Genomic DNA, 20,647 nt, shown 5'->3' with positions numbered 1-20,647 from the left:
CTGTCCTCTCTGTGCTATCCCTGTCCTCTCTATTTTCTCCCACTCCTCTCTGTTCTCTCCCTGTCCTCTCTGTGCTATCCATGTCCTCTGTGCTATCTCTGTCCCCTCTCTCCTCTCCCTGTCCCCCCCTGTTCTCTCCCTGTCCACTCTGTTCTCTCCCTGTCCACCCTGTTCTCTCCCTGTCCCCTCCGTGCTACCCCACTTCTCTCCCTGTCCTCTCTGTGCTATCCCAGTCCTCTCTGTTCTCACCCTGTCCTCTGTGCTATCCCTGTCCCCTCTCTCATCTCCCTGTCCACCCTGTTCTCTCCCTGTCCCCTCCGTGCTACCCCAGTTCTCCCCTGTCGTCTCTGTGCTATCCCTGTACTCTCTATTTTCTCCCAGTCCTCTCTGTTCTCTCCCTGTCCTCTGTGCTATCCCTGTCCCCTCTCTCCTCTCCCTGTCCACCATGTTCTCTCCCTGTCCCCTCTGTGCTACCCCAGTTCTCTCCCTGAACTCTCTGTGCTATCCCTGTCCTCTCTATTTTCTCCCAGTCCTCTCTGTACCCCCCCTGTCCTCTGTGCATTCTCTGTCCCCTCTCTCCTCCCCTGTCCCCCCTGTTCTCACCCTGTCCACCCTGTTCCCTCCCTGTCCTCTCCGTGCTACCCCAGTTCTCTCCCCGTCCTCTCTGTGCTATCCCTGTTCTCTCTATTTTCTCCCAGACCTCTCTGTTCTCTCCCTGTCCTCTGTGCTATCCCTGTCCCCTCTCTCCTCTACCTGACCCCACTGTTCTCTCCCTGTCCCCTCCGTGCTACCCCAGTTCTCTCCCAGACCTCTCTGTGCTATCCCCGTCCTCTCTATTTTCTCCCAGACCTCTCTGTTCTCTCCCTGTCCTCTCTGTCCAATCCCTGTCCTCTCTATTTTCTCCCAGTCCTCTCCATTCTCTCCCTGTCCTCTCTGTGCTATCCCTGTCCCCTCTGTCCTCTCCCTGTCGCCCCTGTTCTCTCCCTCTCCCTTCTGTGCTATCCCTCTCCAATCTGTTCTCTCCCTGTCCTCTCTGTGCTACCCCTGTCTTCTCTCTGATATCCCTGACCCCGCTGTGCTATCCCAGTTCTCTCCCTGTCGTTTCTGTGCTATCCCTGTCCTCTCTATTCTCTCCCTGTCCTCTCTGTGCTAACCCTCTCCTCTCTGTTCTCTCCCTGTCCTCTCTGTGCTATCCCTGTCCCCCGCTGTTCTCTCCCTATCACCTCTGTTTTCTCCCTGTTCTCTCTGTGCCACCCCTGTCCTCCCTGCTATCTCCCTGCCCCTCTGTTTTCTCCCTGTCCTCTCTGTGCTATCCCTGTCCCCTATGTTCTGTCCCTGTCCTCTCTGTGCTATCCCTGTCTTCTCTGTTCTCTCCCTGTGTTCTCTGTGCTATCCTTGTCCCCTCTATTCTCTCCCAGTCCCCTCCGTGCTATACCAGTTCTCTCCCTGTCGTTTCTGTACTATCCCTGTTCTCTCACTGTCCTCTCTGTGCTATCCCTGTCCGCTCTGTTCTCTCACTGTCCTCTCTGTGCTATACATGTACCCACTGTTCTCTCCCTGTCCCCTCTGATTTCTCCCTGTCCTCTCTGTGCTATCCCTGTCCTCCCTGTTCTCTCTCTGTGCTATCCCTGTCCTCCCTGCTCTCTCCCTGCCCCTCTATTTTCTCCCTGACCTCTCTGTGCTATCCCTGTCTTCTCTGTGCTATCCCTGTCCTCATTGTTCTCTCCCTGTACTCTCTGTGCTATCCTGTACACCCTGTTCTCTCCCTGCCCCTCTGTTATCTCCCTGTCCTCTCCGTTCTCTCCCTGTCTTCTCTGTGCTATCCCTGTTCTCTCTGTTCTCTCCCTGTCCTCTCTGTTCTCTCCCTGCAACTCTGTTCTCTCCCTGTCCTCTCTATGCTATCCCTGTCTCCTCTGTTCTCTCCCTGTCCTCTGTGTGCTATCCTTGCCCCCTATGTTCTCTCCCTGTCCTCTCTGTGCTATCCCTGTCTTCTCTGTTTTTCCCTGTTCTCTCTGTGCTATCCCTGTCCTCTATGTCATCTCTGTGCTACCCCTGTCCCCTCTGTTCTCTCCCTGCCCTCTCTGTGCTATCCCTCTACCCTCTGTCCTCTCCCTGTCCCCCCTGTTCTCTCCCTGTACACCCTGTTCTCTCCCTGTCCCCTCCGTGCTACCCCAGTTCTCTCCCTGTCCTCTCTATTTTCTCCCAGTCCTCTCTGTACTCCCCTGTCCTCTGCGCTATTCCTGTCCCGTCTCTCCTCTCCCTGTCCCAACTGTTCTCTCCCTGTCCACCCTCTTCTGTCCTTGTCCCCTCCGTGCTACCCCAGTTCTCTCCCTGCCCTCTCTGTGCAAACCCTGTCCTCTCTATTTTCTCCCAGTCCTCTCTGTTCTCACCCTGTCCTCTCTGTGCTATCCCTGTCCTCTCTATTTTCTCCCAGTCCTCTCTGTTCTCTCCCTGTCCTCTCTGTGCTATCCCTGTCCCCTCTGTTCTCTCCCTGTCCTCTGTGCTATCCCTGTCCCCTCTGTCCTCTCCCTGTCCCCCCTGTTCTCTCCCTGTCCACCCTGTTCTCTCCTTGTCAACTCTGTGCTATCCCTCTCCCCTCTGTTCTCTCCTGTCCTCTCTGTGCTACCCCCTGTCTTCTCTGTTCTCTCCCTGTCCTCTCTGTGCTATCCATGTCCACTCTCTTCTCTACCTGTCACCGCTGTGCTATCCCAGTTCTCTGCCTGTCGTTTCTGTGCTATCCCTGTTCTCTCTGTTCTCTCCCTCTCCTCTCTGTGCCATACCAGTTCTCTCCCTGTCATCTCTGTGCTATCCCTGTCCTCTCTGTTCTCTCCCTGTCCTCTGTGCTATCCCTGTCCCCGCTGTTCTCTACCTATCCACTCTGTTTTATCCCTGTCCTCTCTGTGCTATCCCTGTCCTCCCTGCTCTCTCCCTGCCCCTCTGTTTTCTCCCTGTCCTCTCTGTGCTATCCCTGTCCCCTATGTTCTGTCCCTGTCCTCTCTGTGCTATCCCTGTCTTCTCTGATCTCTCCCTGTGCACTTTGTGCTATCCGTGTCCCCTCTGTTCACTCCCTGTCCCCTCTGTGCTATCCCAGTTCTCTCCCGGGCGTTTCTGCACTATCCCTGTCCTCTCTGTGCCATCCCTGTTCTCTCTGTGCTATCCCTGTCCTCTCTGTTCTCTCCCTGTCCTCTCTGTGCTATGCATGTCTACGCTGTTCTCTCCCTGTCCCCTCTAATTTCTCCCTCTCAACTCTGTGCTATCCCTGTCCTCTCTGTGCTATCCCTGTCCTCTCTGTTCTCTCTCTGTGCAATCCCTGTCCTCCCTGCTATGGCCCTACACCTTTATTTTCTCCCTGTCCTCTCTGTGCTATCCCTGTCTTCTCTGTGCTATCCCTGTCCTCACTGTTCCCTCCCTGTACTCTCTATGCCATAGTGTCCCCCCTGTTCTCTCCCTGTCCCCTCTGTTCTCTCCCTGTCCTATCCGTTCCCTCCCTGTCTTGTCTGTGCTATCCCTGTTCTCTCTGTTCTCTCCCTGTCCTCTCTGTTCTCTCCCTGCCCCTATCTTCTCTCCCTGTCTTCTCTATGCTATCCCTGTCCCCCACCCCTTCTCTACCTGTCCACTCAGTGATATCCCTGTCTCCTCTGTTCCCCCCCCTGTCCTCTGTGTGCTATCCTTGCCCCGTCTGTTTTCTCCCTGTCCTCTCTGTGCTATCCCTGTTCTCTCCCTGTCCTCTCTGTGCTATCCCTGTCTTCTCTGTTTTTCCCTGTTCTCTCTGTGCTATCCCTGTCCTCTCTGTCATCTCTGTGCTACCCCTGTCCCCACTGTTCTCTCCCTGCCCTCTCTGTGCTATCCCACTACACTCAGTCCTCTCCCTGTCCCCACCCTGTCCTGTCTCTGCTATCCCTGTCCCCCCTGTTCATTCACTGTCCCCTCTCTTATTCCCTGTCCTCTCTATGCTATCTCTTTCCTCTCTGTGCTATCTCTGTTCTCTCCCTGTCCTTTCTGTGCTATCCCTGTCCCCTCTGTTCTCTCACTGTGCTATCCCTGTCCCCTCTGTTCTCTCCCTGTCTCCCCTATTCCCTCCTTGGCCCCCCCTGTTCTCTCCCTGTCCTCTTTGTGCTATCCCTGTCCCCTCTGTTCTCTCCCTGTCCTATCTGTTCACTCCCTGTCTTCTCTGTTCTCCCCCTGTCCTCTCTGTGCACTCCCTGTCTTCTCTGTACTCTCCCTGTCCTCTCTGTTCTCTCCCTATCCTCTCTGTAACTCCTTGTCTTCTCTGTTCTCTCCCTGTTTTCTCTGTTCTCTCCCTGTCCTCTCTGTGCAATCCCAGTTCTCTCTGTTCTCTACCTGTCCTCTCTGTGCACTCCCTGTCTTCTCTGTTCTCTCCCTGTGTTCTCTGTTCTCTCCCTGTGTTCTCTGTTGTCTCCCTGTTCTCTCCCTGTGTTCTCTGTTCTCTCCCTGTGTTCTCTGTTCTCTCTCTGAAATCTCTGTTCTCTCCCTGTGTTCTCTGTTCTCTCCCTGACCTCTGTGTTCTCTTCCTGTGTTCTCTGTTCTCTCCCTGTTCTCTCTGCTCTATCCCTGTGTTCTCTGTTCTCTCCCTGTCCTCTCTGTTTTCTCCCTGACCTCTCTGTGCACTCCCTGTCTTCTCTGTTCTCTCCCTGTGTTCTCTGTTCTCTCCCTGCCCTCTCTGTGCTACCCCTCTACCCTCTGTCCTGTCGGTGCCCCTCTGATCTCTCCCTGTCCCCACTCTGTCCTGTCCGTGCTATCCTTGCCCCCTCTGTTCTCTCCCTGTCCCGTCTCTTCTCTCCCTCGACACTCTGTGCCATCCCTGTTCTCTCTGTGCTATCCCCGTCCTCTCTGTTCTCTCCCTGTCCTCTCTGTCCTATACATGTCCCCGCTGTTCTCTCCCTGTCCCCTCTGATTTCTCCCTGTCCACTCTGTGCTATCCCTGTCCTCTCTCTGCTATCCCTGTCCTCTCTGTTCTCTCTCTGCGCTATTCCTGTCCTCCCTTCTCTCTCCCTAGACCTCTATTTTCTCCCTGTACTCTCTGTGCTATCCCTGTCTTCTCTGTGCTATCCCTGTCCTCACTGTTCTCTCTCTGTACTCTCTATGCTATAATGTCCCCCCTGTTCTGTCCCTGTCCCCTCTCTTCTCTCCCTGTCCTATCTGTTCTCTCCCTGTCCTCTCTGTGCTATACATGTCCCCGCTGTTCTCTCCCTGTCCCCTCTGATTTCTCCCTGTCCACTCTGTGCTATCCCTGTCCTCTCTGTGCCATTCCTGTCTTCTCTGTGCTATCCCTGTCCTCACTGTTCTCCCCGTGTACTCTCTGTGCTATAGTGTCCACCGTGTTCTCTCCCTGTCCCCTCTGTTCTCTCCATGTCCTCTCCGTTCTCTCCCTGTCTTCTCTGTGCTATCCCTGTTCTCTCTGTTCTCTCCCTGTCCTCTCTCTTCTCTCCCTGCCCCTCTGTTCTCTCCCTGTCTTCTCTATGCTATCCCTGTCCCCCACCCCTTCTCACCCTGTCCTCTCTGTGCTATCCCTGTCTCCTCTGTTCCCTCCCTGTCCTCTGTGTGCTATCCTTGCCCCGTCTGTTCTCTTTCTGTCCCGTCTCTTCCCTCCCTGTAGTCTCTGTGCTATCCCTGTTCTCTCCCTGTCCTCTCTGTGCTATCCCTGTCTTCTCTGTTTTTCCCTGTTCTCTCTGTGCTATCCCTGTCCTCTCTGTCATCTCTGTGGTACCCCTGTCCCCTCTGTTCTCTCCCTGCCCTCTCTGTGCTATCTCTCTACCCTCTGTCCTCTCCCTGACCCCTATGATGTCTCCCTGTCCCCACCCTGTCCTGTCTGTGATATGCCAGTCCCCCACCCCCTGTTCACTCACTGTCCCCACTGTTATCCCCTGTCCTCTCTATGCTATCCATGTCCTCTCTGTGCTATCTCTGTTCTCTCCATGTCCTCTCTGTGCTATCCCTGTCCCCTCTGTTCTCTCACTGTGCTATCCCTGTCCCCTCTGTCCTCTCCCTGTCCCCCATATTCCAACCTTGGCCCCCCTTGTTCACTCCCTGTCCTCTCTGTGCTATCCCTGTCCCCTCTTCTCTCTCCCTGTCCTCTCTGTGCACTTCCTGTCCTCTCTGTGCACTCCCTGTCTTCTCTGCTCCCTTTCTGTTCTCTCTGTTCTCTCCCTATCCTCTCTGTGCACTCCTTGTCTTCACTGTTCTCTCCCTGTCTTCTCTGTTCTCTGCCTGTCCTCTCTGTGGACTCCCAGTCCTCTCTGTGCAGTCCCTGTCCTCTCTGTTCTCTTCCTGTCCTCTCTGTGCTCTCCCTGTCCTCTCTGTTCTCTCCCCGTCCTCTCTGTTTTCTCCGTGTCCTTTTTGTGCACTCCCTGTCTTCTCTGTGCAGTCCCTTCCTTCTATGTGCACTCCCTGTCTTGTCTGTTCTCTCCCTGTCCTCTCTGTGCACTACCTGTCTCCTCTGTTCTCACCCTGTCCCCTTTGTTCTCTCCCTGTCCTCCCTGTGCACTCCCAGTCCTGTCTGCCCTCTCCCTGTCCTCTCTGTGCAGTCCCTGTCCTCTCTCTCCTCTCCCTGTCTTCTCTGTTCTCTCCCTGTCCTCTCTGTGCACTTCCTGTCCTCTCTGTGCACTCCCTGTCTTCTCTCTTCTCTCCCTGTCCTCTCTGTTCTCTCCCTGACCTCTCTGTGCATTCCCTGTCTTCTCTGTTCTCTCCCTGTGTTCTCTGTTGTCTCCCTGCGTTCTCTGTTCCCTCCCCGTTCTCCCTGTTGTCTGCCTGACCTCTCTGTTCTCTCCCTGTGTTCTCTGTTCTCTCCCTGACCTCTCTGTTCTTTCCCTGTGTTCACTGTTCTCTCCCTGTCCTATCTGTTCTCTTCCTGACCTCTCTGTGCACTCCCTGTCTTCTCTGTTCTCTCCCTGTTCTCTCTGTTCTCTGCCTGTGTAATCTCTTCTCTCCCTGTCCCCTCTGTTCTCTCCCTGCCCTCTCTGTGCTATCCCTCTACCCTCTGTCCTCTCCCTGTACCCCTCTGATCTCTCCCTCTCCCAACCCTGTCCTGTCTGTGCTATTCTTGCCCTATCTGTTCTCTCCCTGTCCCGTCTCTTCTCTCCCTGTCCTCTCTGTGCTATCCCTGTTCTCTCTGTGCTATCCCTGTCTTTTCTGTTTTTCCCTGTTCTCTCTGTGCTATCCCTGTCCTCTCTGTCATCTCCGTGCTACCCATGTCCCTTCTGTTCTCTCCCTGCCCCCTCTGTGGTATCCCTCTACACTCTGTCCTCTCCCTGTCCCCTCTGATCTCTCCCAGTCCCCCCTGTCCTGTCTGTGCTATCCCTGTCCCCCCCTGTTCTCTCACTGTCCCCTCTCTTCTCCCCTGTCCACTCTATGCTATCCCTGTCCTCTCTGTGCTATCCCTGTTCTCTCCCTGTCCCCTGTGTTCTCTCACTGTGCTATCCCTGTCCCCCCTGTTCTCTCCCTGTCCTCCCTGTTCTCTCCCTGTCCTCTCTGTGCTATCCCTGTCCCCTCTGTTCTCTCCCGGTCCTCTCTGTTCACTCCCTGTCTTCTCTGTTCTCTCCCTGTCCCCTCTGTTCTCTCCCTGTCCTCTCTGTGCACTCCCAGTCCTCTCTGTTCTCTCCCTGTCCTCTCTGTGCAGTCCCTAACCTCTCTGTTCTCTCCCTGTCTTCTCTGTTGTCTCCCTGTCCTCTCTGTGCTCTCCCTGTCTTCTCTGTTCTCTCCCTGTCCTCTCTGTGCACTTCCTGTCCTCTCTGTGCACTCCCTGTCTTCTCTGTTCTCTCCCTGTCCTCTCTCTTCTCTCCCTATCCTCTCTGTGCACTCCTTGTCTTCTCTGTTCTCTCCCTGTTCTCTGTTCTCTCCCTGTCCTTTCTGTGAACTCCCCTCTTCTCTGTTCTCTCCCTGTCCTCTCTGTGCTCTCCCTGTCTTCTCTGTTCTCTACCTGTCCTCTCTGTGCTCCCCCTGTCATCTCTGTTCTCTCCCTGTCCTCCCTGTGCACTCCCTGTCTTCTCAGTTCTCTCCCTGTCCTCTCTGTGCTCTCACTGTCCTCTCTGTTCTCTCCCTGTCCTCTCTGTGCACTCCCTATCATCTATGTTCTCTCTCCCTGTCTTCTCTGTTCTCTCTCCCTGTCCTGTCTGTGCTCTCCCTGTCCTCTCTGTGCTCTCACTGTCCTCTCTGTTCTCTCCCTGTCCTCTCTGTGCACTCCCTATCATCTATGTTCTCTCTCCCTGTCTTCTCTGTTCTCTCCCTGTACTGTCTGTGCTCTCCCTGTCATCTCTGTTCTCTCCCTGTCCTCTCTGTGCACTCCATGTCTTCTCTGTTCTCTCCCTGTCCCCTCTGTTCTCTCCCTATCCGCTCTGTGCACTCCCTGCCTTCTCCTCTCTCTCTGTCTTCTCTGTTCTCTCCCTGTCCTCTCTGTGCACCCCCTATCATCTCTGTTCTCTCTCCCTGTCTTCTCTGTTCTCTCGCTGTCCTGTCTGTGCACTCCCTGTCCTCACTGTTCTCTCCCTGTCCTCTCTGTGCACTCCCTGTCATCTCTGTGCTCTCTCTGTCTTTTATTCTCTCTCCCTGTCTTCTCTGTTCTCTCCCTGTCCTCTCTGTGCACTCCCTGTCTTCTCTGTTCTCTCCCTGTCCCCTCTGTTCTCTCCCTGTCCTTTCTGTGCACTCGCTGTCTTCTCTGTTCTCTCCCTGTCCTCTCTGTTCTCTCCCTGTCCTCTCTGTGCACTCCCTGTCCTCTCTGTTCTCTCCCTCTCCTCTCTGTTCTCTCCTTGTCCTCTCTGTTCTCTCCCTGCACTCTCTGTGCACTCCCTGTCGTCTGTTCTCTCTCCCTGTCTTCTCTGTTCTCTCCCTGTCCTCTCTGTGCTCTCCCTGTTCTCTGTTCTCTCCCTGTCCTTTCTGTGAACTCCCCTCTTCTCTGATCTCTCCCTGTCCTCTCTGTGGTCTCCCTGTCTTCTCTGTTCTCTACCTGTCCTCTCTGTGCTCTCCCTGTCCTCTCTGTTCTCTCCCTGTCCTCCCTGTGCACTCCCTGTCTTCTCTGTTCTCTCCCTGTCCTCTCTGTGCTCTCACTGTCCTCTCTGTTCTCTCCCTGTCCTCTCTGTGCACTCCCTATCATCTATGTTCTCTCTCCCTGTCTTCTCTGTTCTCTCCCTGTCCTGTCTGTGCTCTCCCTGTCCTCTCTGTTCTCTCCCTGTCATCTCTGTGCACTCCATGTCATCTCTGTGCTCTCTCTGTCTTCTGTTCTCTCTCCCTGTCTTTTCTGTTGTCTCCCTGTTCTCTCCCTGTCCTCTCTGTGCTCTCCCTGTCCTCTCTGTTCTCTCCCTGTCCTCTCTGTGCACTCCCTGTCTTCTCTGTTCTCTCCCTGTCCTCTCTGTGCACTCCCTGCCTTCTCTTCTCTCTCTGTCTTCTCTGTTCTCTCCCTGTCCTCTCTGTGCACTCCCTATCATCTCTGTTCTCTCTCCCTGTCTTCTCTGTTCTCTCGCTGTCCTCTCTGTGCACTCCCTGTCCTCACTGTTCTCTCCCTGTCCTCTCTGTGCACTCCCTGTCATCTCTGTGCTCTGTCTGTCTTTTATTCTCTCTCCCTCCCTGTCTTCCCTGTTCTCTCCCTGTACTCTCTGTGCACTCCCTGTCTTCTCTGCTCTCTCCCTGTCCCCTCTGTTCTCTCCCTGTCCTTTCTGTGCACTCCCTGTCTTCTCTGTTCTCTCCCTGTCCTCTCTGTGCACTCCAAGTCATCTCTGTGCTCTCTCTGTCTTCTGTTCTCTCTCCCTGTCTTCTGTGTTGTCTCCCTGTTCTCTCCCTGTCCTCTCTGTGCTCTCCCTGTCATCTCTGTTCTCTCCCTGTCTTCTCTGTGCACTCCCTGTCTTCTCTGTTCTCTCCCTGTCCCCTCTGTTCTCTCCCTGTCCTCTCTGTGCACTCCCTGCCTTCTCTTCTCTCTCTGTCTTCTCTGTTCTCTCCCTGTCCTCTCTGTGCACTCCCTATCATCTCTGTTCTCTCCCTGTTCTCTCTGTTCTCTGCCTGTGTCATCTGTTCTCTCCCTGTCCCCTCTGTTCTCTCCCTGCCCTCTCTGTGCTATCCCTCTACCCTCTGTCCTCACCCTGTACCCCTCTGATCTCTCCCTCTCCCAACCCTGTCCTGTCTGTGATATTCTTGCCCTATCTGTTCTCTCCCTGTCCCGTCTCTTCTCTCCCTGTCCTCTCTGTGCTATCCCTGTCTTTTCTGTTTTTCCCTGTTCTCTCTGTGCTATCCCTGTCCTCTCTGTCATCTCTGTGCTACCCCTGTCCCCTCTGTTCTCTCCCTGCCCCCTCTGTGGTATCCCTCTACACTCTGTCCTCTCCCTGTCCCCTCTGATCCCTCCCTGTCCCCCCTGTCCTGTCTGTGCTATCCCTGTCCCCCCCTGTTCTCTCACTGTCCCCTCTCTTCTCCCCTGTCCACTCTATGCTATCCCTGTCCTCTCTGTGCTATCTCTGTTCTCTCCCTGTCCCCTCTGTTCTCTCACTGTGCTATCCCTGTCCCCCCTGTTCTCTCCCTGTCCTCCCTGTTCTCTCCCTGTCCTCTCTGTGCTATCCCTGTCCCCTCTGTTCTCTCCCGGTCCTCTCTGTTCACTCCCTGTCTTCTCTGTTCTCTCCCTGTCCCCTCTGTTCTCTCCCTGTCCTCTCTGTGCACTCCCAGTCCTCTCTGTTCTCTCCCTGTCCTCTCTGTGCAGTCCCTAACCTCTCTGTTCTCTCCCTGTCTTCTCTGTTGTCTCCCTGTCCTCTCTGTGCTCTCCCTGTCTTCTCTGTTCTCTCCCTGTCCTCTCTGTGCACTTCCTGTCCTCTCTGTGCACTCCCTGTCTTCTCTGTTCTCTCCCTGTCCACTCTCTTCTCTCCCTATCCTCTCTGTGCACTCCTTGTCTTCTATGTTCTCTCCCTGTTTTCTCTGTTATCTCCCTGTCCTCTCTGTGCACTCCCAGTCCTGTCTGTTCTCTCCCTGTCCTCTCTGTGCATTCCCTATCCTCTCTGTTCTCTTCGTGTCTTCTCTGTTCTCTGCCTGTCCTCTCTGTGCTCTCCCTGTCCTCTCTGTTCTCTCCCTTTCCTCTCTGTTCTGTCCCTGTCCTGTTTGTGCACTCCCTGTCTTCTCTGTGCACTCCCTTCCTTCTATGTGCACTCCCTGTCTTCTCTGTTCTCTCCCTGTCCCCTTTGTTCTCTCCCTGTCCTCTCTGTGCACTCCCAGTCCTCTCCGTTCTCCCCCTGTCCTCTCTGTGCAGTCCCTGTCCTCTCTGTTCTCTCCCTGTCTTCTCTATTCTCTTTCTGTCCTCTCTGTTCTCTCCCTGACCTCTCTGTGCACTCCTTTTCTTCTCTGTTCTCTCCCTGTAATCACTGTGCACTCCCTGTTTTCTCTGTTCTCTCCCAGTCCTCTCTGTTCTCTCCCTCTCTTCTGTGTTCTCTCCCTGTCCTCTCTGTGCACTCCCTGTCTTCTCTGTTCTCTCCCTGTCCTCTCTGTCCACTCCTTGTCTTCTCTCTTCTCTCCCTGTCTTCTCTGTTCTCTCCCTGTCCTCTCTGTGCACTCCCTGTCTTCTGTTCTCTCTCCCTGTCTTCTCTGTTCTCTCCCTTCCCTCTCTGTTCTCTCCCTGTCCTCTCTGTTCCCTCCCTGTCCTCTCTGTTCTCTACTTGTCCTATCTGTTCTCTTCCTGCTCTCTCTGTGCACTCCCTGTCTTCTGTTCTCTCTCCCTGTCTTCTCTGTTCTCTCCCTGTCCTCTCTGTGCTCTCTCTGTTCTCTCCCTGTCCTTTCTGTGAACTCCCCTCTTCTCTGTTCTCTCCCTATCCTCTCTGTGCTCTCCCTGTCTTCTCTGTTCTCTACCTGTCCTCTCTGTGCTCTCCCTGTCCTCTCTGTTCTCTCCCTGTCCTCCCTGTGCACTCCATATCATCTCTGTTCTCTCTCCCTGTCTTCTCTGTTCTCTCCCTGTCCTGTCTGTGCTCTCCCTGTCCTCTCTGTTCTCTCCCTGTCCTCTCTGTGCACTCCATGTCATCTCTGTGCTCTCTCTGTCTTCTGTTCTCTCTCCCTGTCTTCTCTGTTCTCTCCCTGTCCTCTTTGTGCTCTCCCTGTCCTCTCTGTTCTCTCCCTGTCCTCTCTGTGCACTCCATGTCTTCTCTGTTCTCTCCCTGTCCCCTCTGTTCTCTCCCTATCCTCTCTGTGCACTCCCTGCCTTCTCTTCTCTCTCTGTCTTCTCTGTGCTCTCCCTGTCTTCTCAGTTCTCTCCCTGTCCTCTCTGTGCTCTCACTGTCCTCTCTGTTCTCTCCCTGTCCTCTCTGTGCACTCCATATCATCTCTGTTCTCTCTCCCTGTCTTCTCTGTTCTCTCCCTGTCCTGTCTGTGCTCTCCCTGTCCTCTCTGTTCTCTCCCTGTCCTCTCTGTGCACTCCATGTCATCTCTGTGCTCTCTCTGTCTTCTGTTCTCTCTCCCTGTCTTCTCTGTTCTCTCCCTGTCCTCTTTGTGCTCTCCCTGTCCTCTCTGTTCTCTCCCTGTCCTCTCTGTGCACTCCATGTCTTCTCTGTTCTCTCCCTGTCCCCTCTGTTCTCTCCCTATCCTCTCTGTGCACTCCCTGCCTTCTCTTCTCTCTCTGTCTTCTCTGTTCTCTCCCTGTCCTCTCTGTGCACTCCCTATCATCTCTGTTCTCTCTCCCTGTCTTCTCTGTTCTCTCGCTGTCCTGTCTGTGCACTCCCTGTCCTCACTGTTCTCTCCCTGTCCTCTCTGTGCACTCCCTGTCATCTCTGTGCTCTCTCTGTCTTTTATTCTCTCTCCCTGTCTTCTCTGTTCTCTCCCTGTCCTCTCTGTGCACTCCCTGTCTTCTCTGTTCTCTGCCTGTCCCCTCTGTTCTCTCCCTGTCCTTTCTGTGCACTCCCTGTCTTCTCTGTTCTCTCCCTGTCCTCTCTGTTCTCTGCCTGTCCTCTCTGTGCACTCCCTGTCCTCTCTGTTCTCTCCCTGTCCTCTCTGTTCTCTCCTTGTCCTCTCTGTTCTCTCCCTGCACTCTCTGTGCACTCCCTGTCGTCTGTTCTCTCTCCCTGTCTTCTCTGTTCTCTCCCTGTCCTCTCTGTGCTCTCCCTGTTCTCTGTTCTCTCCCTGTCCTTTCTGTGAACTCCCCTCTTCTCTGTTCTCTCCCTGTCCTCTCTGTGCTCTCCCTGTCTTCTCTGTTCTCTACCTGTCCTCTCTGTGCTCTCCCTGTCCTCTCTGTTCTCTCCCTGTCCTCCCTGTGCACTCCCTATCTTCTCTGTTCTCTCCCTGTCCTCTCTGTGCTCTCACTGTCCTCTCCGTTCTCTCCCTGTCCTCTCTGTGCACTCCCTATCATCTCTGTTCTCTCTCCCTGTCTTCTCTGTTCTCTCCCTGTCCTGTCTGTGCTCTCCCTGTCCTCTCTGTTCTCTCCCTGTCCTCTCTGTGCACTCCATGTCATCTCTGTGCTCTCTCTGTCTTCTGTTCTCTCTCCCTGTCTTCTCTGTTGTCTCCCTGTTCTCCCCCTGTCCTCTCTGTGCTCTCCCTGTCCTCTCTGTTCTCTCCCTGTCCTCTCTGTGCACTCCCTGTCTTCTCTGTTCTCTCCCTGTCCTCTCTGTGCACTCCCTGCCTTCTCTTCTCTCTCTGTCTTCTCTGTTCTCTCCCTGTCCTCTCTGTGCACTCCCTATCATCTCTGTTCTCTCTCCCTGTCTTCTCTGTTCTCTCGCTGTCCTGTCTGTGCACTCCCTGTCCTCACTGTTCTCTCCCTGTCCTCTCTGTGCACTCCCTGTCATCTCTGTGCTCTGTCTGTCTTTTATTCTCTCTCCCTGTCTTCTCTGTTCTCTCCCTGTCCTCTCTGTGCACTCCCTGTCTTCTCTGTTCTCTCCCTGTCCCCTCTGTTCTCTCCCTGTCCTTTCTGTGCACTCCCTGTCTTCTCTGTTCTCTCCCTGTCCTCTCTGTGCACTCCCTGTCCTCTTTGTTCTCTCCCTGTCCTCTCTGTTCTCTCCTTGTCCTCTCTGTTCTCTCCCTGCACTCTCTGTGCACTCCCTGTCTTCTCTGTTCTCTCCCTGTCCTCTCTGTGCTCTCCCTGTCCTTTCTGTGAACTCCCCACCTTCTCTGTTCTCTCCCTGTCCTCTCTGTGCTCTCCCTGTCCTCTCTGTTCTCTCCCTGTCCCCTCTGTTGTCTCCCTATCCTCTCTGTGCACTCCCAGTCCTCTCTGTTCTCTCCCTGTCCTCTCTGTGCTGTCCCTGTCTTCTCTGTTCTCTTCCTGTCCTCTCTGTTCTCTCCGTGTCCTCTCTGTTCTCTCCCTGTCCCCTCAGTTCTCTCCCTGTCCTCTCTGTGCACTCCCACTCCTCTCTGTTCTTTCCCTGTCCTATGTGTGCAGTCCCTGTCTTCTCTGTTCTCTTCCTGTCCTCTCTGTGCTCTACCTGTTCACTCAGTACTCTTTCTCTCACCTCGGTGCTCTACCTGTCCCCTCTGTGCTCCCCCTGTCTCCTCTGTTCTCTGTTTACATTCAAAACCTATGTGTGAGAAGTACAGGAGAGCTAGAGAGTTAATGGCGTTATTGCCAAGAACTGAGTATTAATTAAGAACAACTTTCGTGTGCTCAAGGGAAAGTAATGACACTGTACTTTTCAACTACTCAAGATTTAGCTTTTTGCTCTGCTCATGGAAATATCTATATACAATTACTGAGTAATATTACTCATTTCATAGTAGTTTATGTATAAATCTGTAATGTGCATCTGTGGTATAACAACTATTCATAAAAAGAATGGCAACACTGATCTAGGTATCACGTCACTGTACATTACTATAGCAACTACTCAAATACTGTTCCTCCCTCCCTCCCTCCCTGTTTGACAGTTGTTATAATTATATCTTCCTTCACAGTACAAAGCACAGAGAAGGTTCAGAGGAGGTAGAAAATATATGAAAGTAGTAAAAACAAGTTGCAGTGTATCTGGGCCTAGATTGTAGACAGTTCCTCGGAAACGAAACAGATGGTGACACATTGACACCTACCTGGGGCAGGAGATGGAGTCTTGGCAAAGCTGGGTGTCTCTCACCACCCTCTATTCCCTTTCAAGGTGTGCGCTTCCAACTGGGCTAGATGGTGTGTAGTTGTTTCTTCTGTCGCTCATCAAATGCATTTCTTGTAAGCTGTGTGTTTGAATGAACAATTTCTTGTCTTCACTTCGCCAACTCCACTCCTTCTTCTGGAGTCAGTGAGACACCTGCAACAAGATTACCAAATCAAGACGTACTTGTTAAATACAACAGTTGCGAATCAGGTGCCAGCCTTAGAAATATACCTTCATGTCAAACTTCTAGAAATGGATCGTTGCTCAATGGCATCATGGATTAACTCAATCACACAATTTTCTCTCTCCTCTTCTAAACAGTCCCAGTTTATTAACTTCAATTAGCCTCTGTATTAGATTACAGTCAATACTTTACTTTTGTATTACAGATATACAAAACAAAATATCAACCCCTTCTAGTAACTGATAACGACTACCCTCCATTTCCAAAAACTGTTATTTGCTAGCTTGTATGCTCCTAATTAAAATCTATCGTGCAAATAATACGAGAGGAAATTGCACTTAGTCTTTTATAAGCATTGTTCCGAAACTATTGTCAGTCTCCAAACTCAGTAGAGCAAGACTTTCTTACTTAACACATGGACTTGTTACAACTTACTACCCACAGAAAAGCATATCTTTTAACATATCAGATGTTGTTTGAACGCATAAATAGGATGCAATTTATGTCACACATTCTGAAATTAATAGATAATGTGTCAGTTTCTGCAATGTAGTAGATAAACTATACAATCATTAAGGTGTAACGTGCCTAGAAAGGCTACTTCTCAGTGCATACTAAGCATTGCATAGTAGAGCCAGTTGTGGGTTAAAGAAGATATCGTGTATTTATAATCTATTAACACCGTATTTCCAGTTGCTTGAAAGTGGAACACTGACATATATTGTACAAGTTAAACAAATTTTTTTAAGCTAATGGTTTACTTTTAAATGAGAAGAAAACAGAATCATTAACATTACTTTAAAATCTTGCACAACGAGTCATGTTTGGAATAGTGGCTAACTGGAGAAGAATGTATTGATTTTATAAGTATTCAGTTTATTACACTGGATTTTATTTTATTTTTTTTTAAGTTTAAAAATGATTTTGCTATTAAAATATATAGGGACTGCCTACACCTATTTTAGCAGCATATTTAAGTATGGGTCAACCTCTCACATACTCAAGATTTTTAAATTACAGAAAAAGGCCATCAGGATTATCACCAATACTCATTATCCTCCTTTATTTATTAACAAGGAGATCTCAACTGTTACCGGTTTATATATTTTAAAATTATTAATGAATGTCAAACAAAATTTCAATATTACACTTTTAAGAAAGATTGTCATGATCATAATGCTAGGCATTAAGTATGTTTCATCTACCAAATGTTGGCTAACAAAAACAAGCAACAACTTTGAAATAATGTCAATAAAAGTGCCTAATAAAATTCCTACATATTTATTTACTTTAAACAGTGGTGAATTTATAAATGTTAATCGAATTGGCTCATTAGTAAGTCTTTTTATAATATACAATATTTTTTTTAACTCTAGCTTTTATTTGTATTTGACAAAGTCTATTACACTATTTTAGTGGCCAAAGATTGTTATATGAAGAAAAAAGGAAGAAAAAAATATATATTATATTCTTCCTTTCTTATATATAATGTGGCGTTTCCTAAATAATTCTAAATTATCTTAAAATTTAGACGTAGCTTTGTACTGGAAAACCAGAAGTGATACTCAAGAACTTGCCATCAGAGATCACACGAAGTGAAATGTCATTATAACGAATGCTCAAGTAACTAAATTTCCATTTTAACAAAATTAATTACTGTTTCCCGTCAATTTATTTTTCTTCATATCTTGAAAAAATCTTCAGTTAAACAAATACTATTATAACAAAAATTTCAGTTGAATGTATTCGCTACTCCAGTTGTAGAACAAACAAATTTCTGTACTCTGTAAATTTTAATGATAACGTTGTAGCTAATATAGCACAAATAACTTTGGCATTAGATTGATTGTGACTGTCTTATTTCCACAGTAGCACACGATAGCAAAAGCAGCCACATACATTGTTTGCAAAGCAGTTAGTGTTCCAGCTACATATTTTGTAAAGTGCAGGTGTTTATTATCAAACCAATAATTCGTAACTGCCATACAAATCTCACCAATGTCACTTTAACGAAAATAATTATGGTACTCCCTCAAATTCATTATACTGACATTTCACTGTGTCTTAATTTACATGTCAATTCAAAATCTGGCTGGTTTACAAGCCTTCCAAACTACAGGTATGAGGTTTTTAAATTGAAAATTGGGTATCAGTTAAGCTGAAATCAGTCAAGAAGTAATTTATTTTATTCAATTTATTTCATTTTATTAACATAATTAATTTATTTAAACTTCTCAATTAATTTAATTTCTTTATTTATTTACTTCATTTAAACTTATTTATATTTTCTTTAATTTCAATTCTAATTTTAATTGTACTTTTCCCTAATTTTATTTCAATTGTTATTTTATTTCTTAATTTAACTTCAATTTTCATTTCATTTGTTTATGTCTATTTTAATTTTAATTTTTAGTATTAATTTAATTTTCATTCTCACTTTTAAATTGACTTCTTTAAATTTTAATTCCATTTTCTAATTTCAATTCAATTTTTGATTTCAAATATTAATTTCAATTTAATTTTTTTAATGTTATTTTAAATTAATTTTTTTCCCTTTTTAATTTTTTATTGTAATTTTATTTTTTAATTTTAATTTCAATTTTTAATGTTATTTTTCCATTTCAGCTGCAATTCTATTTCTTTTATTTTGATTTAAATGTTTTTTAATTTTCATTTTTATGTTATTTTTTTATTCTTAATATGACTTCTGATTATACTTTTTATTTAAATTTTATATTTTGATCGTATTTAAATTTCCCTTTAGTTTTAACTTCATTCTTAAGTCTAATATAATTTTTTTATTTTAATTTCCATTTATTTTTTTAATTTAAATGTTAATAATATTTTTTTAAGTTTAATTTAATTTTAATTGTATTTTTTAATTTTAATTCAGGTTTCATTTTTTTTAATTTGATTTCTAATTTATCAGTAATATTTTAAATTTCATTTCCTTTTTTTTTCTACATTAATTTCAATTTAGTTTCTACTTTATAATTTTGTTCTTCAGTTTTATTTTTTATTTTATCTTTAATTTTAAATTTAGTTCTTTAACTTCAATTATTTAAATCTAATTTTTTTTACTTCATTTCTATTTTGTAATTTTAATTTTATTTTATAATTTCAACTTTTAATTTTAATTGTAATTCTGTTTTTTCATTTTAATTTCAATTTTCAATATAATATTTTTAATTTTAATTGTAATTTTATTTTTCATTTTAATTTTAATTTTTAATATTATTTTTAAATTTCAATGCTCTTTCTTAATTTCAATTATATTCTTCAACATTAATTTCAATTTTTATATTATTTTTTTATTTTAATTATAATTTTATTTTTAATGTGGTTTCTAATTAAATTTTTAAATTTTAATTTTATATTTTGACTGTATTTTTTAAATTACTTTTATTTCTAATTCCAATTTCAATTCTAATGTAATTTTTTAATTTTAATTTCAATTTAATTTTTTTATTTCATTGAATTATTTCATTTTCATTACATTTTTTAATTTAATTTTTTTTCTATATTAATTTTAATTTATAGTTTTTTATTTTATTTTTCAGTTTTAATTTTAGTTTTATCTTTAATTTTATGTTTATTTCTTTAATTTCAAATTTAAATCTAATTTTTAAATTTAATTTTTAATTTTAATTTATAATTTTTTTTTTATTTTAATTGTAATTTTAATTTCATTTTTTTATTTTCAATATCTATTTCCTTTTTTTTTTTTTTATAAGTTTATCCTTAATTTTATTTTTTGATACTAATATAATTTGATTTCCAAATTTTAGCTCTAATTTTTTTTTTCTTTTTTTTTTTTTACTGTTGAAATGTCTTGCATTATAGAATCTATCAAATTAGTTAAATTTCTGTTTGTTTGGTTCGATCCCTGTACATTTTTTTTTATTATATGCAAATTCTATATTACATATTTCTTTGGATATATAATTTCTTCGATTTTTTGTCGTCTAAACTGATTTATTGACAATTCTGTGGAATTTGGTTTTCATACTAAGGAGAATTGTAACATTTCATTTCGTTTCGCTAATATCTTTTAATTTACTGGTTTTGTAGCCAATTCTCTTTTTTTATTCAATTCCTTCATCTTATTTTCTAGTATGATGTTTCAATCAACTGTTCAGTGTCGTAAGTATCTTAATTCTTTCTACTTAGTTGTGCGGAATTAAATAATAATGTAGAACTTCTTGATGCCAATTCTTATGAATGTTGTGTTGATGTTTTAACTGAACATGATGTTGATTTATGTGCTGCTTAGAGTGCAATTGCTGATAGCAGTAATAAGACTGACATTCGTTTTATAAAACTTATCTCGAAACAAAAAGATTTAATCATTAATGACAAGGCTTTTACTATTAGTCAGCTATGTGATAAAATATCTCTACTTAAAGTGTTGCAATATTCAAAATATGCTTTAAATCACATCAAATGAATAAGCTAGCTGAAAATGATATTGATCTTGAATCATGTGCTTTTGGAAACAACTTGGTCACCGGTATTTCTGTTAACTTCGTTCAACCAGTGGTGTCCTTACCTAAACCTAATTGTTCGTCTTTCATGGGTGTTTCTAATAAAATTATTGTCAATTTATCCAATACCTGTGAGCAGATTGTCAGTCAGTCAGGTAAATGTTTAACTTCATCAATATTTCTATTAAAATCAGCTGTCTAATTTACATATCTATGTAAATTACATACACAAGATTTCATATTTCTAAAATAATCAGATTAATTCAATTTGCGAGTAAATTTAGACTACTTACCAGCAATCCGATCTTTAACAAATTTAAGAGGATAACAAATTATTAAATCCATTCAAAATAAAATAGATATAAAGTTATAAAAATCCATACTACTGCTAATTACAGAACTCCATTCAAAAGAATTAAGAATCGATAAACGAACTTAACTTGACCTCATTAAAAAAACGAACTTGTTATAAATTTTCATGTAAATCAAGCTTTCAGGTTTAACTTCCTGTAAAGTTGATTTGAATAATTTCGAGGGAAAAATTGTTCTGGGCCGGGTATCGAACCCGGGACCTATGGTTAAACATACCAATGCTCTACCAACTGAGCTACCCAGGAACTCTAACAGACACCGATCCAGTGTCTTATAACTTTTGGTGTCTGAAGCAAATACCTTATTATAATAGTAAGGTATTTGTCTCAAGTTCTTGCAAATAAACTGATTAATATATTCCTTAATTTTCATTTCACCTTTAATTTTAATCTTGTGTTCATTATTTTATTTTATTATGTAGTTTAATTGTATTTTGTAATTTTAATTTTGGTTTTGAATTTTCACTTAAATTTTGTTTTTTTTTTTTTAATTTAATTTAAATTTTTTTTCAATTTTAATATTATATTTATAATTTTATATTGACTTTTTATTTTGATATTTTAATTTTGATT

General features: G+C 45.8%; 1 protein-coding gene across 1 annotated transcript in view; it reads right to left on the bottom strand.

Moving 5' to 3' along the window:
- LOC138709642 (ubiquitin-like protein 7) overlaps positions 1-20,647 on the bottom strand; it is a 67,073-nt gene that overhangs the window by 3,423 nt on the left and 43,003 nt on the right. Inside the window, exon 9 of the mRNA XM_069840559.1 lies at positions 14,977-15,188. Within this exon, the coding sequence (XP_069696660.1) occupies positions 15,095-15,188 (94 nt within the window). The 3' untranslated portion in view covers positions 14,977-15,094. The remainder of the gene's footprint in view (positions 1-14,976; positions 15,189-20,647) is intronic.

The sequence above is a fragment of the Periplaneta americana genome, chromosome 11 (assembly GCF_040183065.1).
Source record: "Periplaneta americana isolate PAMFEO1 chromosome 11, P.americana_PAMFEO1_priV1, whole genome shotgun sequence".
Taxonomy (NCBI): domain Eukaryota; kingdom Metazoa; phylum Arthropoda; class Insecta; order Blattodea; family Blattidae; genus Periplaneta; species Periplaneta americana.
The sequence above is the reverse complement of the archived record's forward strand: the minus strand, read 5'-3'. Positions and strand labels throughout refer to the sequence as shown.